We start from the raw sequence: 16,846 nt of genomic DNA, 5'->3' as shown, positions 1-16,846 counted from the left end.
TATCAACGTGTTCACAATAAAACAGCGCTTCTACTGATATAAAATTTTATCTATTATCATCATGAGTGAAAGTAGTTGCCAGCGAAATACCTGTTTATACCTGACAACCCAGTAGTTCGTCCACGTAAATAATAGGCAACCCAAAGCCTGCACATTCTGTATGTTTTTAACATTCACTCAGAATAGAATTTTCTTATTATCTTGATGTTGCAAAATTTAATTTTCAATTAAATTTTAATTTTTCAAAAAATAATTAAAATTATCCTCTCCAGGATTTTTTTAGCAAACCCATTTTTAATGTATTACCCAATGTACTAATTTCATTATAAAATGAGTTTCATTCTATTATCAGCTCGGTCCAGTTCGATTTAGCTTCGGATCTTAGACCATTTGATAAACAAAAAAAAACATTATAGTTTTCTATATTACGACCACAGATACTGCTTTAAATTTGATGCATAAAATAATGCATAAACATATTTATTTGGGTAACGAAGACTACTTTGTTAAACTTAGTAAGGACCATATTGAATATATTTTATCAAAATTCTTTGAATGTGAAATATTTTGATATCAACACATAAATCACATTGGTACGATTCTAAAAATTCAAATGCTGATTTCATTTTAATTCCCTGACAAAGCCAATAGTTGTAGAGTACTTACATTTTGTCCTCATTGCATTAGATAATCTCTTCTCAATGCATTCGTTTCACAGAAATATCGGCGCACCACAATGCTAGCAGCCTTAGACTTTCAAGTCGCTAAATAAAACTTTTTGAACTTTCACATCTATATAGTTTTTCTACTTACACGCCCACAGAGGCGTCGAAAGGGTAAAAGCTTAGTATCGAAGGGTATTTAAATCTAATTTGGACTTATTAACACAGAATAACGGTTACGTTAAAAACACAAATATAATTACAACGTTAAATATAGCAGCTACGTTATTTTTGCTTCAATTATATTTTACGTTGGTTTTTTAACGTCATACAACTTACCGTACAATTGGCAGTTGGAAGCCAATAACAACTGTATTGTTTTGAAAGATCGTGTAATAATTTCGAAATTTTAATCCGCATTGAAAAATCTAGTCGTAGAAATATATTTAGTATCAAGTTTTAGGTGTCTATCTACATATAATACCTGTGTATACATAGAGACATAAGTTACCTACGACAACACCTATATTTCTAATTGTACTAGCCGCATTCCAATTTATGGTAAAATCCCAAAATATCACACTTCGAATATTATCATCCCAAATATCTTGCAAAACGGAATTTCCTCAATCATTTGTTTTTATGTGAATTGGAACGCAGCCAGTAACTATTCTGTAATTTTTATTACTTATATATTGTGTATAATATTTCATGTCTCTTTCAGTATTAATACGGAAATAAATTCAATAAATACATCATACAATATTATATAAGTTACTACATCTTGTGTTTTTATATAAAGCGTGTAATTTGCAGCTAATATTATCTACAGTAAAATTCTATTGATACGCAGTATAATTTATTGTAGTTGACAATATAGGAACAAAAATTTCGGCGTTCATTTGGCACTGGCATAAAAACTGGAAGCAATTTTATAAATTAAGAATATTCTATACAGCAGAAAAAATATATATTAATTACATATAACAATCTCTTAACGTACATATCAAAGTTTACAGTAGGATCTATAGTTTTTGTAAAATGCAACGTGTAAGCAAAATAGTTGATCAGTTTTGAACAAAAATATGAAACATTGCATGAAAATAAAGATTTTTTAGTTTTATTTTTCTATCTTCCTTGTTAATACACATCAAACACAATTACACCGATTCTTCACATTTATATATCTCCTTATATGCTAAAGATTCTTTGCAAAATATATTTTAACAGACAACTAATACGGCGTCCAAATATTATAGCATAATTTACTTCCGAATTACATATTAGCTAGATTAAAGATTACTAGCTGAAAACTTAAGATAAACATTTTAGAGTTAAATACAAGATAACTAAAAAAATCGTTTCCAAAAACAAAACATTCAACAAACTTGTTAAAATGTAATTGAAAAAAAAAGCATACGACGTTAATTTTCAAACGTAACAAAGTTATTCAAATCATTGCTAAACGTTTATAATAAAATATATTTCAAAAACCGTTATAAATAGCTGGATCGACGTTATAACATGCTAAATAACGTTATATTATAACAGCACATACGTTATAATATAACGTATAACTAATGATACTATAATTAGGCTGCTAGAACCAGAGTGCATTTTTATGATTTTTGACCTATCTGTATTTTCGTAATTTAAAAATGTTGTATAGTCCGCGTAAAACTGCTAGTCCGCTCTGAATATATAAATGAATCGCGTCGCTATAGTAAATTATATGACTGCACCTCCTCGCAACAACTTCAGAGCGGACTATACACTTTTACTTTTCTCCATATTGTAAATCGTTTTTTGTACTTAGGCTACTCTGGTTCTAACAGCCTCAATTAACAATATAATACTTATAATATCATTGGAAATAACGTTATAGCGCGAAAGCTGATGATGTGTTATAAGTAATATATAGTAGCACTTAGTCATTAAGTGGTAAACATAGGTAACAAGTGTTGACGGACTTACCAGACCCTGAACGTTATTATATACATTACATATCATTCATAATAGTTTAAATAGTACATAATTACGATATATCATTGTACATAGTTTCTACACATGATAAGCGACAACGCGTATTATAACATTCACATGTGATTATTATTACGTGCTTGTCATCTACTGTTATGTATTTTATATACATATACACAATAAAATGTTATAGTTCAGTGCAAAAGGTTGCCAGGACATATCTTATAGAATTAACCAAAGTTTTAGAAATGATTTCAGGTTTTAAAAAGCAGTCAGTTTACTATTTTACAATAGGTATCAATTATTTTAAGCAGCAATAGTCGTTATACACAAAGTATTTCGATTATATAGTTTTTTCTGTAAGATACCATAAAATGTTTACAATCAGATGAAAAAAATGCCATCCTATCAAGATTTCATATTACAACATTTATAAAAATATCGTAAAATATATAATATGTAACGTATGTCTGGTTACTTATAGACTTTTTCAGACAGATTTAGATGCCGTTTTCCCACCAAATATGTGGTAATATATTCAGAACAGTATGTTTATGTTTAACTATGTAAAGATGAAATTAGTCTTCGAATTTTTAACATGAAAAATCAATGTTTATATTGTTTCAAACGTTTAAATAGTCTCAATAATATTAATTATATTATATCGTTATTTATAACGATATATTGTTATTATTGCTACATATTGTAACAACAATCCATAGACAACGGTTTACATAGTTGAAACATTTTTATCTTTTTCGAATATGTTATATTATTTTACATTTACTATAAAGGAATTGGGTAAGAAATTCATAGGTAAAGTCAAAAAGGTCTAATTTTGTTAATAAATGTCATAGATTTCCACGACACGACGTCACATTACTGCACGACATAACGCATGCATCGTTTAGATACTAGCCGAATAGAGACGAATAGACGTGAGTACGAATATGTAAAAGCGAGAACAGTACACTTGTACATGTTCGGTACATGTCACGAAGCAAGTTCGTTCTCCACGGAGTTTGGGTTTAAGGATTGTTCGTCTTTACTCGTCGGCGACGTTTACATACTCATCGTTGTTCGGCGAGTCACTCGGCGAATTGTTCGCGAGTATCTAAACGCTACATTTTGACACGAACGTCCAATCCTATGTACATATTTTAGCCCTTACACTTTGTCTCATATACCCTCATTGTCCTAAATCAGGCGTGATACCCAAAAAAATTACCCTTTCTCAATATCTCAAAGTACTTCGACAATATTTGACAAATACCTTGCCAATATACCCTCTTCACTACACTTTACCCTCAATTCCTAAACGCTGTGCTAATGTTAGGCAGTCTTTCATTTGTTACACTACAATTAACTACTGTTTATAATATATCAGAAAGATAGCGAAAATCGTTGATCGACCAGGTTTTATATAAACAAAACATATTTAATTAATTAGTGTTAAGATGGCGACTAGTCTAATTGAACGTAATAGATGACGTGTGTAACTCAGTTCTCAGCTCAAGTATTCAAGTCACGTGACCGAGAAGCTTCGAGCTGCAGCTCAATTACATACAAACAAGCGGAGGCACATAAAAATCAGCTCTTTTCTCTAATATTTAATTAATATACTCAGTGGAGTTCATAAAGTTTATGAGGCGAAAGTCTATGAGTTGTCAAAGTGCCGGTCTGCAGCTAATGCTCAAAAACCGTGAGCTGAGCTACAGCTCTCATATATTTATTGAGCTGTGCATTATGCAACCAGCAGTTAAAAATATTACGAATCAATGCATTATTCAGTAAAATTAGTTACGAATAAATTTACCACTGAGCTAGAACTGAGCTTCATATACAGGGTGAATTTTTCAAATGGTCCTTCAGGGCCAAATTCGAAACTATAAGGATTAATAACTAAAAATGCTGAAAAGAGTAACGAGGCCGCATTACATCAAAAAGAAAACTGCATCATTAAATTTTAAAAAAGTAATGATGTAGTTTTAGTTTTTATCAAAATGGGCCTCGTAACTCCTTTCAGCATTTTTCGCTAATCCTTATAGTTTCGGATTTGGCCCTGAAGGCCCGTTTGAAAAGTTCACCCTGTATAGACTTTATAACGCTTATTACATAAATCGCCATCAATAATACATTTTTATACATCAAACACTGAGTAACGACCTATATTTTTGTTCAAATTATTTAATCGATAAGCCTCTATAAAACAAAAAAAACTCTCAAATGTATTTATTAATCACAACATATATAATGTTAATATGTACATGTCTGTCTGTGAAATCACAATGAAAATCATAGACATGATCGCAATATACTTAAAAAAATGTACTTTTTGTACAACCGAATCCTTATTCAACAGCGTATAAGCAATCTCTATTTTTAATATCATACGAACCTATTTCTTTTAAACTAACGTAAATAGGAGCAGAGTCTTTCAGAATACTAACTAAAGTATATGTACAAATTCACAGATGTTAAAAAGAAATTAAATTGACTAACATAACATAAGAGGTAGTGTTAACAATGTTATACATACATACGTAGATCTATATACGAAAACATACTAAAACTAATATTTACATTGGTTAAAAGAACTAAATCGGTAGCAGAGAACTATTAAAAAATAATTTAACTAAGGAAGTAGGTACATCGTGTGAGCAACGTCTTTAACGAATCATAAACAAAAACAAAAAATGTCTTTTCGATTGCACGGAACGGAACGCGAACTGTCAGTTTGACGTTTGCACCCGCCAGCGGACCTGTCAGTTTGACAGCTGCTGTGACAGATGGCGCTGGCCGTCGAATGAAAAAAAAAGGCTAAGGTAAGAAGCAAGTGTCAAGCTATACTGTCGTCGTTGCGTGACTTCTCGCCTTTTCGCTTGTTTAGTTTCTTTTTCATATCTAGCAACATTTGTTCGAAGGACATGTCGTCGTTCCTACGCACAGGGAGTGCCGGCTGGCCGTGGAAAGCGCTTTCCGTATACTTCGCTTCCAGGCCATCTGTTAATGGAAAAGAATGTGAAAGAATCTCTTCATGTGATTCTTTGGTTATGTAAAACCAATTCTGTTGAAGCGGTGTCTAACAAGCATTCATGAAGATCATGCATGTTTAATAAATTTGATATAAACAGATAAAAAATGCCCCTATATCTCGCGTTTTGCCAATCTGTATATTTTGATATTTAATAAAACTCTAATTTACAGTGTTATTAAATTTATTTAAATAAAAAAATTGGACTAAGATAAACTAAAAAAATTATGTTTCATCCCAATACTTAGCTGCGTCTATTAAAAGTACGTAGAATATTCCTTTTATATCACTTTATTACTTTTGCTTGTACCTATACTGTTATTGCTTTTAATTCTTTAACCCATCATCCGTATCGGTATATCAATTCGCGACTCTTTAATAAATTGCCTACCATCCACACCTACCCTAATTCCCTCCCTTGCATAAAGCAGGCCTTTCGAAATCAACTCACCGAGATCAGCATAACTCTGCCTACAGAAGTCCCTGCGACCACCGAAGCCGACGTCGTACTGCGGGAAAGTACTGGCCGACTCCACCGCCGTCCAAGCGTCCCTTTGGCGCTTGAACGTCACGAAACCATACCTAGTCCTGGAAGAATAGGTCTGGGATTAAATATATTCTTGTATAGATTGTTAGAAATATATTCAAATTATTTAATTACAGTATTATTTTTATAATAAGAAGCGCCCATTTATATAGTCATTGTATGCATTAGCATAAAAAAATTAAAAAAAAAACACTTGACGTTTGAGTTTTATTTTGCGCGGGTAATAATAAAAGTTGTAAATTGGATCAAGAAATAGTTTTATTTTATTAATATGGTAGAGAAGTGTATAGAATGAACAGTAAGTACAAATACTAATATGTATTTTTTCTATCAATGATCTAGTAAAACATAGTGTCGAGGATAGTAGTAAATTCCCTAAAAATCAGTTTAAGTAAGAGTTGCTTGGAAATAACTTCATAACATGAAGTTATAACGAATTTTTTATTTAACCATGCCATTGTAAATACAACTTAGAGCAATACGATACTTACATGATATAAGTTAAAATTGTTTTTTTTTGCATAGACTAACGTCTGATCTGTTGCTCAGTCAAATGACAACTGGCTTCATTGTAGTACTTTTTTCGTTATGTAGCAGTCTTAGTTGGGACATTTTTGATAACAATTCGTAGTTTATTAGTCAAAAGAACACATAGTCACTTACCCATCCTCCTTAGTATGAAGACGCACTTCCGTGATGGGTCCAAACTTGGTGAATTGTCCCCTCAGGTTTGCTTTAGTTATATCCTTCTCTAGCTTACCCACGAACACTATCCGTCTCTCTTCCACTGGTGCATTGTTTTCCCTGGAAGAAAATTAAAATATTGCTAAAATAAACATTCAAACCTATTCACAATATGAACTTTGTACACTTTAAATACAATTTTTGGCGCTTCGACTCAAGTATCTACAAAATGTTTTCATTTGTGATTTCATTAAGAACACTTAATTTTATTAAGTTGACAAAATCATTTACTTTTTATTTCTTATAAATTCATAAAAGAAAATCTTACGTGTATGTAGATGGCAATGCATACATTATACATACACAAAAATGAATTAATTAATTTAAAATTACCTATCTTCAGAGCTGTATGGACTCTTGAAACTTGTTTTTCTGTAGTCTTCAACTCTGTAAGAGCCGGATCTTCTTGAATCTCTTGAACTGTCAGAAGAACTACTTGACGAAGATGAAGAACTATGAATGAGAAGAAATATCATTTAGAAATAATTGCTTCACACTTTCTAGTACATGAAACAAATATCAAAATTCAACATGAAATTCTATGAGATACAATATGAAATCAAACAGTTAATATACAAGTATTAAGAAAATTGCAAACTATTTTGTCGTATTAGTGACGTATTGCTATTATTGTTTATTAAAAAAAAAAAAATAGCTATACAATGGCTGGCTATACAATCCACCTAAGTTAAAAATGGCACGACCCATGGAAATTTCTCATTATTATATAAAATGGCAGATGGCCATGCAGTCCACCTAATAAGTGGCTACTGCCGCCCATGGACATATATAATCAACCCCAGATAAAGGTCGGCCTTAAATGGGCCGTTATCTTGATGATTAATCTGGCATGCCTGGAAAAAGTCTGTCAATCTTCCCATACACTTAAAACCAAAACACAGCAGCGCTTAACACTGCTGTTATGAAGCACATTCTTAATAGTGTAATTAACCTCAAATTAGAATTGTATATAACGTGAGCTATAGATCTATTGCTACCCTATATTAATTTCGATTAGATACATAAAAGCCCACCCGTCTATACTTACCTTGACGACGAAGACGACGACGATTCAGAACTTTCTGAAACAGTCGGCTTTCTCATCGGAGGCGTTAGGGAGCGATTGGTCTTCCTATCCAGTGCATTATTAATGTTATATTGAGGACTCTTCTTCTTAGGCATGGGACTTCTAGACCGCGTCGTGTGTCTAGATTTCGATCGAGTTCGATTCGATCTGTAGTCTCGTCTGATTGAAGGTGAGCGGCGACTTGGGCGGTAAGGGGAGCGCGATCTCGATCTAGATCTTCGTTTCCTTCTGTACGGCGAGTCAGATCGTCTGTACCGTCGATACCGACCGCGCGATCGGGATCTGTTTCTACTGTGTGAACGTTTCCGCCTATGATTCCTTGATGGGGATCTCGAGCGGCGGTAGCTGTCGTGGCGGTCGCGAGAGCACGATCTTTTCTCTTTCGACTTCACGTCTCGTCTGCTCTCCGGCTTATGCTTAACTTTGTCGTCTGTATTGCTTGTGTTCGTGCGTTTCCTCGCTCGAACTGGGCTACCTTCACTCGACAACGACATGTCACTATCATTCCTCTTTCTTGGTGTTTCCTGCCTTTGATGTTTGACAATTGTATTTTCTACCGATGTGTGTCGGTTGTCAGGCAAAGTGGTGAATTGTGCGACTTGATCGGTTTGAACAGTGATGCTAGCTAAGTTTGGCTTTTGCCGCTCTTTATTGAGATGGAGAATTATCTTATCCTCTCCATGTTCCGCGTTGGCGTCAAATTCTCGCACGATTGCAGTTTTCAAACGCTTGGTCCTATCACGCTTATCCGAAGGTGATGTTGGTTTTGATCTATGCTCATTAGCAGACATCTGGCTAGAATTGCTCGGAGCTTTCTTCATCACTGTATCTTGTATGCTCGCAAATAACGAATTACTAGAAATTTTAGTATCAACTTGTTTTTCTACGCTTTTCAATGTCGCTGTTATGTCTTTAAACCTCTCTTTGTCCATTCTTATATCAGAACTATGTTTTTTATCTTCAATTAAACCTCTGTCACTTTTTACAGCGTCGAATACATTATGTTTGAGTACGTGATCCGACTTTTTAATTTTAAAGTTGATAGTAGATTTGCTATTATCCACTACAGGCGACGGACTTTTTACTTTCATGGTATCATGATGCTTTGCTAATTGTTTGAAAACATTTTCGTCTGTGTTTGTACCGATACTGACCATGACTATCTCATCATACTCTTTAAGTGGTTGAGGTTTTTCAGTTATAACAGGGACTGGCAATATTTCAGCAGGAGCCATACCCACGATTTTCATCATTTCAGCATCACTGATAAGAGGTTGCAGTTGTAAATTTTCAACTTTAGGTATTTTGCTCATGACAATATCTTCATCTCGCTTTCTCGTAGCCTCTGCCTTTTGCTTTTTTGTATTCATCAAAATTTTCCTAGACGCTTCTCTAATAGGATCAAAGATCTTTTTAGGTGCTTCTACGCTTGCCTCTTCTTTGACTGGTGTTAGGCCATTAGCTGGTACAGGGCTGATCGCATATTTTGGCACTTTGTCCGAAGATGCAAGGATTGGAATATCAGGGAATATTGCTTCAGGACTCACTGTCGCTGAACTGTTGTTGGAACTTACGCCACGTCTCAGTTTATATTCTTGTAAATTAAGTTTCTTCTTCTTTTGTGGCTGTTCTGTTTCATTTATACTTGAAACATCAACAACTCTTTTTACATCCTCCTCTTGTATTTTTTCTTCAGTTTTCAATGGAATTGATTGAGGTATTAGAACGTCTTGTTTATTGCTAAACAGAGCTGTGTAAAAATGTTCCGAATTCGTGTTTGGTTCTTCTTTAATATCAATATTGTTGTTTGATTCTTCCTTACATTTTCTTTCATTCGCTATACTAACGGTATTTTTTATTTCGTTCCTATCTACATTTTCAATAACTTTAACTGAATTGTTCTTAACATTGTTCAAAGACTTTTCACTCACACTACTTACTTTATGTTTTTCACTACTTTTACTTTTATGATTGTCATTAGCATCACAGGTATTTAGTATAACTTCAGATTTATTTTTTATAGTTAACTTAATGCTACCATTAGAATTTTGACTACAAGAAGTATCACTTGCTTTATAAGCACGTTTCACAATCACAGAATCGTTACTTTTGTCAACATTACTATCGTTCAAAGCACTATGTGTAGGTGATATTTTTTTACGATAGTTCAAATTAACGGAAGGTTTGACAGTTTGTTTTAGGTTTATTTTTTTAAGCTTTATATCACTGTCATCGACACTACGATTGTTCATACTTTTGTTTTTCTTAACGTTATCACTCTTTTCGCTCTCATCATCACTGCTTAAGTGATAGACAACTTTTTTATTCTTACACGATCTATGTCTAGAGTTCAAGATTTTATTGTTACTGGATAAGACTTCAGGTTTCAATAGACTCTGTCCCCCTTTTATATTGGGAAGGCTGTGGCGCTTTTTAGAAGAGCAATAGTCGTGGTCTGAATGCACAGGACTTGGCGATCTCCTAACCGTTGTGTTAACTGTCGGCTGCATCTGCAATATGTCAACGTAGGATAATGTTTTCTCAAGGGATCTGAAATTTATTGTGACATAATATAAAACATACTCACCAATATTTGTCGCATTTTTGTCTTGTTCAGTTGAACTCCGGCGTCCTGCAAGCGCATACCGTTCGTTAAGCTATTGTATGGTTTAACTTTCGGTTCTACTACGGGTCTACTATCAGGTGCAAGCTTTGTTTTACTATTCAACTTTTCCGTGGCTTCGAATTGTTCCAGTAGAGAGCTCAAATTGTTTGCTTCCAACACTGGTATAACAGTGTCGTGGCAAGATTCCACATCAACAAAATCATCCAGTTCCACTTTTACTTCGGTTTCCTTCTTCAGAACAGGTTTTTCTATGCAGTAGTCTAAGACTGTAGCCACTGTGGGTTTGGGAATCGGGGTCGATGTGCATTTTCGGTCAGGAATGAGAAGAGCTGGCGACGTTTCAATATTCGCAATCGTAGACTCAACCGGTCGATCTATTTCCATGTCCTGATGGCTAAGATCATCCTCATCTTTAATATTCTTTACTTCTGGTTTACATGTTATCAAAAAGCTATTAACGTCCTCGTCTGTTAACGTTCGCGGAATGTCATCACTTTTGGCTGTACTGCAAGATTTGTCTTTATCATTTTCAAAGGCTATATCAGATAGATCAAGGTTAAGGCTTTCAAAACTTAAACAGGTTTTAGCATCGATATCCATACATATGTTATGCATCGGCGAATGTGGTACTGAGCACGACTTTTGTAAGTTTTTAAACTTAGTATACGGCAAATCATCTAAAAGATATCTTTTCAGTTCTTCAATATTGGGCAGTACTTCCAAATCAGACTCATTAATTGACACATCGTGAGGATCTTCGTTTTCCAAGTCTTCTTGTGGTTCATCTTTTTCTACCTTAAGACTTTTTTCCTGTTCTATTACGAAAAATTCATCCACATTCGGAATACTTTTTGGTATCCGAAAATCAGTATGTTCTTCTTCTAACAATTTATTTTTAACTAGAAAATCATCTAAATTAGGTGGTTTTAAGTCGTCTTTTGGGTTTTTTATGAAGTACTCATCAACATCTTTTACCACAGGCTCATCTTTTACTTCTAGTATATGTTTTTCATCGTTATCTTTAATGAAATATTCATCGACATTTGAAACTACTGGATTATCCAAGTTTATGCCTATACCATCATGACTTATATGATTTTTTTGGTTATTTTTGTCTTCGGTATTGACATATTCACTATTATCCGCTTCTTCAATATGTTCATTTATATAGTAATCATCAGATTCTTTTTCTTCGTCCGATGAAGCTTCAAGAAGGTCTAAGTCTGGGTCTACAGCAAAAACTTGGATTATATCATAGTCGTCTCCTTCTACAAGAGAATTTTCTTCCATATTATCTGGTTCCAGAAGCTCCATTTGATCACCAGAATCGCAGGCCTTTTCTACAGACACCTCTTGAACATCAATTTGTTCTTCATCTTCAGAACTCGAGTCTTGACTATGTGTTATATTCACCTGAAATCATTCCACCAATAAACTAAAATAATGTTAAAAAAGAATAACAATAATAAAATTTAATGTCAAATATGTCAGTTAAATGACAAAAACATGTCTACATTTGCCTCAACCATACAACTCCAATGCCGCGTACACACGCTTGACAAGCCGTCACAAACTCAAACGTGTAGATAGAGCATTTGTTATTTGAGTAGGTTAGCATTGCTTGTAGCTTATTTTTTTTTAAGCCAAATATTTATACAGAGATTGAAATTTGTGACAAAAGGGCAAACATGCAGACACGGCAATCAACATAAAAGTCTTAAAACATAAAAATACATCAACAGACCACTCACTGTTTGACTCTGACTCCACTCACGACACTTATTACCGTCCTGACGATGCCAATACTCCCTTCCATGGCTCTCGTCCTCATACTGGCTTGCCTGCTGATTCTGAGAATATTCTGGGCTGTTCTGGTTACAACTGCTCTCCGATGACAAAGACTCGCTTGTTGTGCGCATAATCTTATGGCCAATGGTGCGATAGCGAGCCTGATGGTACATATTTAGAATATGCGACTCCATATCTGGGAAAGAAATGGCACCAATATAAATTACAAGTATAAAAGATCACTATACAAAGTTGCGTACCTATTTTTTAATATTTATAATGTTCAAGTAGTAAACCAGCATGCAGTCTATCTGATGGTAAGAGGCTACTGCCACCCATGGACATCTGTAATCAACTCCAGATGAGATAGTATCCTAGCTGACGTAGGCCGGTCACATATACATTGCTACCCCTGAGGAATAAATTGGAACGGCTCAAATAAATATGTGTAGCTGCAATCTGGAACACAATAGCACTTAAAATTGCCGATATAAGGCAGAATAAGCTATGGCGGTAGACCCGAAGTGTAACCTCAAAGGGTCTTGCCGCCTTCAAAACAGCAATAGTGAGACATCTATACCGACAGAACTGGAATGTTTTATAGATTTATTTCAAATACTGTATATTGTTATAGTTTGATTTTTTTCATCAATCTGTTTTCAGAGCAGCAAATTACAACAGAAATATATTGTAATAACTTAAAACGTATTCACAAGTCAGTCTCAAGTTCAAGGCTGTAGGTAATCCTCTCCTAAATCCGCCCTGAAATTGTATCTATATGACGTTATGTGCTTATCAATAACCATATTTCATGACAGTAAGGAATGCATAAATAGCAGTAATAGCCTAGTGGTTAAGAAACTCTGCCTCTCCATAGAGGGGTCTGAGGTTCAAATCCCAGGCAAGCACCTCTGATTTTTTCAAAGTTATGTGCATATTGGAAATTAATGATCACATGCTTGAACGGTAAAGTAAAACATTGTAAGAAACCTGCACATCTGAAAGATTTATAACAAAATCTCAAAGGTATATGCAGTCCACACACACTTGGCCAGCACAATGGACTATGGCCTCATCTTCCTCATTCTAAGGAGAGACCCTTGCCCAGTAGTGGGACAATGATAATGATGAAAGAATAGATAAATCAATGTCATACTTAATTGCAATATGATTTTGAGATTGCTATGTAATTTCACTAGAAGAGATAACACTTATGATTCACCTCACAAAAAAATTAATTGTTTTATACTTTACTTGTTTAGGAGTGATTCACTCATATTTTCGGCGTTAATTAAATATGCGTTAATATTGTGTAATATATTGTTTATTTGGAAACAAGTACTAATCATATAGGGACACAACAAAACTTGACATACACGAAAACAGAACAAAAGCTGGTAGAACCCTTCTGAGTTTGCCTCAGGAAGCACCTCCCCCACACCTATTTCTGAATGAAATGAATGAGATCAAACATATTCAAATTCCTACTTTATAACAAAGTGTCTTTAGGCACATATAATAATAAGTGAGCAGGAAAATGACAAAAATATCATTTTATTCATAAAAAAGCAGTATTATTCACAACTAATATTGCCAAAAATTTTATAAATGAATTCATCTTAATAAATAATAAAATAATAATAAATGCTTTCTACGCTCACAGCTCCAAACTAGGATTCCCTATGTCATGGGTGGCATGAACATACACATAGACAAATACACAACCACCCAGACCCAGAAAGAGAAATCGAAATTCATCATTTACATATCTGTGTGGCCAGGGATCGAACCCGGGACTCTTTGCGGATCAGACCCGTATGGTGACCACTCCACCACTCCATCTTTAGTCATGATCTTAACATAATTAACAAACAAATAGAGATTTACATGACTGTAGTGGGAAAATGTATGCCATTATTGACATCTGCATGTAACTCGAAAATAGAGTGAGTATATATAATAGAGAGCTTATAACTATTGAATTTTGCTGAAAAATTACTTAGAAACCGTATTAACAAAGATGCTACAGTCACAGCCCCACACTAGGATTGTTTGTATTGTGGGTGCCATGGAAGTGAACAAAGACAAAAGCACAAACATCTAAATTCATAATTTCAGTTTTCAGTTATCTGTTTGGAAATCTGGAGATCAAATCTAGAACCCTTTGTGTATCAGACTAGTAAGGTTACTGCTCCGCCAGGAGGGTCGTCGATCCCCGCAAGACAATCTCCTCTCCCAAACCCTTCCTTACCTTCCCTACCCTACCCAAAGACATTCAACTGTGAAGTGGTAGAAGCATGCGGACACAGGGAGAAGTATCATCTAAAATCTACTAAAAACTGTAAATTTTGTAAATAAGTTGTTTTATATTTATAGTTTATTTTATTGCTTTCAATTTTCTGTAAGTTTAATTATGCCTATTAAATGTAATAAAAAAATCTACTACCAATTGGTTTTTATTGTTTTGAAATGTCAAATATTGATCAATTATTGATGAAATCTGTGTGAAGTAGGATAAATGGTTTTGTAAGAATATATTGACAATATCCACTCTATAACTCTATGTACTTTATCTCTTTGCTTCCATCAGAAACCATTAGTAAACACTGCTATAGAACTGAACCAAATCCCTTTGTTTTTATCTTTATTACAAAAGTCAAAACAGATTATAAAGATATACTAACTAAATTACATAACAAGGAGTGTTATTATGATTATTTAAATAATTTCAAAGAAACAAAACTTATGTATGAAAAAATACTGGTTATTTGACTTTAAAACTGGAAAAATAGAAGTTGTCAGAATGTAATATGTCAAATTGACAACAAATATCAAAAACATATGGTAAAAATTATAAAAATAACAAAAAAAATTGTAGCTGTGCAACATTGATTGGATTGTGAAAACAAGGTAAAATATAAATTAGAGTGTATATTTATAGTAGTTATATTTTATATAAGTGCCAGGCAGTTCGAGCTCCCACTCTTGCCACCCGCAACCCCGGAAGCCCCCTTTTAGTCGCCTCTTACGACAGGCAGGGGATACCGTAGCACTATTCTAGTCCCGGAACTACAGGGACAAATTTATTAGCCCTAGCGTAAATAAATAATCTTATTCCAGTGTTATTTACATAAAAGTTAACTCAAACATAAAAAAATATATTAATTAGTTGAAACAAAATATCCACTTTCGAATGATTTGCCATAAAAATTTGTTAATATGCAAAATCATTATTTTTATATCTGCTTTCAGACAAAAAAAATAAGTATCTTGTAACCAGACATTAAATGGAAATTTTTATAGTGTTACGAACATTTATAAACACTTGAAATAAGAGATTAGAACAGTGTTAATATTTATCCAGCTGAAAACAACATGAACCATCAAAATTATTCTATGAATTTAATTAGAGATAGATAATTGTATCTATTGTATTTATTCATATTTCAATAAATAGACAGGGGTTTAAAGTGTAACTCCATATTTTTACTATGGGGGTCAAGTATCAATTATACCGACCCGCGTGGCTGAGCGGTCACCATACCAGTCTGATGCGAGAGGTTCCCGGGTTCGATCCCCGGCCAGACAGATTATAAATGATGAATTTAGGTTTCTGTTTCTGGGTCTGGGTGTTTGTGTATTTGTCTCTGTGTGTGTCCATACCACCCACAATACAGGGAATCCTAGTGTGGAGCTGTGAGTGTAGAAAGCCCTAAGCATTATTAATAAAAATATATTTTATGGAAATATCATAATTAGAAGAATTAATTTGGGAGACTGTTTTTTTTACAAGTTATTTTTAATGGCATAAATCTATCTCTAGAAGGAAGTTGGCGAAGAAAGGTCCTTCTATTTTATTTACTGACTGAGATTAGAACATGGTTTAATACACTTATATGAAGAAGTAATAATTATTTGAATGATTCCAAATTTTGTTCAAATAAACATTGAAAAAAAGTGAACATATTAGTGTCAGAAACCAATTTCGAAAGTAAAGCCTAATCAGTCACTATTGCTACTGAACGTTGCCTGTCTAATGTGTGGTCTTGTGAGGTCTTATATAGGTGTCACATTTCTTGCAAATAGATGGAGTAGGAATATCGAAATTTTGCTTTTTAACCGACTTCTAAAATGAAGTGGTTCTGTATTTGGCTGTATGTATTTTTTTCAAGTATCGCTTCTATGCAAGAATAATGGCACAAGTAAAAAAGGCAATTTTCCAGGAGAGCCAGTTTATATTTAAACAATGTTTTTGTTCGAAATCTTTTATTTAAAAGAATTGAAATGATGATAAATATGATTATAAGTAGTTTTATAACTACAGTACTTTTAAGACACATTAAAATACTAAATATTTAGGATTAAATTGTATCTTTAA

The 16,846-nt window shown here is 33.7% G+C and overlaps 2 protein-coding genes across 2 annotated transcripts in view; one reads left to right on the top strand and one right to left on the bottom strand.

Annotated features, from left to right (window-relative positions):
* Nucleotides 1–4,630: 4,630 nt before the first annotated feature.
* Nucleotides 4,631–16,846, bottom strand: part of srl (PGC-1 family member spargel) — a 14,083-nt gene continuing 1,867 nt past the window's right edge. The window contains exons 2-8 of the mRNA XM_073077653.1: nt 12,432–12,664; nt 10,642–12,093; nt 8,016–10,564; nt 7,301–7,420; nt 6,887–7,027; nt 6,128–6,264; nt 4,631–5,645 (exon numbers count right to left, since the gene is read on the bottom strand). Of these exons, the coding sequence (XP_072933754.1) occupies nt 5,482–5,645; nt 6,128–6,264; nt 6,887–7,027; nt 7,301–7,420; nt 8,016–10,564; nt 10,642–12,093; nt 12,432–12,662 (4,794 nt within the window). The 5' untranslated portion in view covers nt 12,663–12,664 and the 3' untranslated portion in view covers nt 4,631–5,481. The remainder of the gene's footprint in view (nt 5,646–6,127; nt 6,265–6,886; nt 7,028–7,300; nt 7,421–8,015; nt 10,565–10,641; nt 12,094–12,431; nt 12,665–16,846) is intronic.
* The window catches only part of LOC140745771 (uncharacterized), a 19,114-nt gene continuing 17,519 nt past the window's right edge, over nt 15,252–16,846 (top strand). The window contains exon 1 of the mRNA XM_073077670.1: nt 15,252–15,378. The gene's annotated coding sequence lies outside the window, so the exon portion shown is untranslated. The remainder of the gene's footprint in view (nt 15,379–16,846) is intronic.

Source organism: Epargyreus clarus, unplaced genomic scaffold (genome assembly GCF_041222505.1).
Source record: "Epargyreus clarus isolate Ecla_fem2 unplaced genomic scaffold, WU_Ecla_fem_2.2 ptg000002l, whole genome shotgun sequence".
In the NCBI taxonomy this organism is placed as follows: Eukaryota; Metazoa; Arthropoda; class Insecta; order Lepidoptera; family Hesperiidae; genus Epargyreus; species Epargyreus clarus.
Note: the sequence above shows the minus strand (reverse complement) of the source record. Positions and strands in the feature narration are given on the sequence as shown.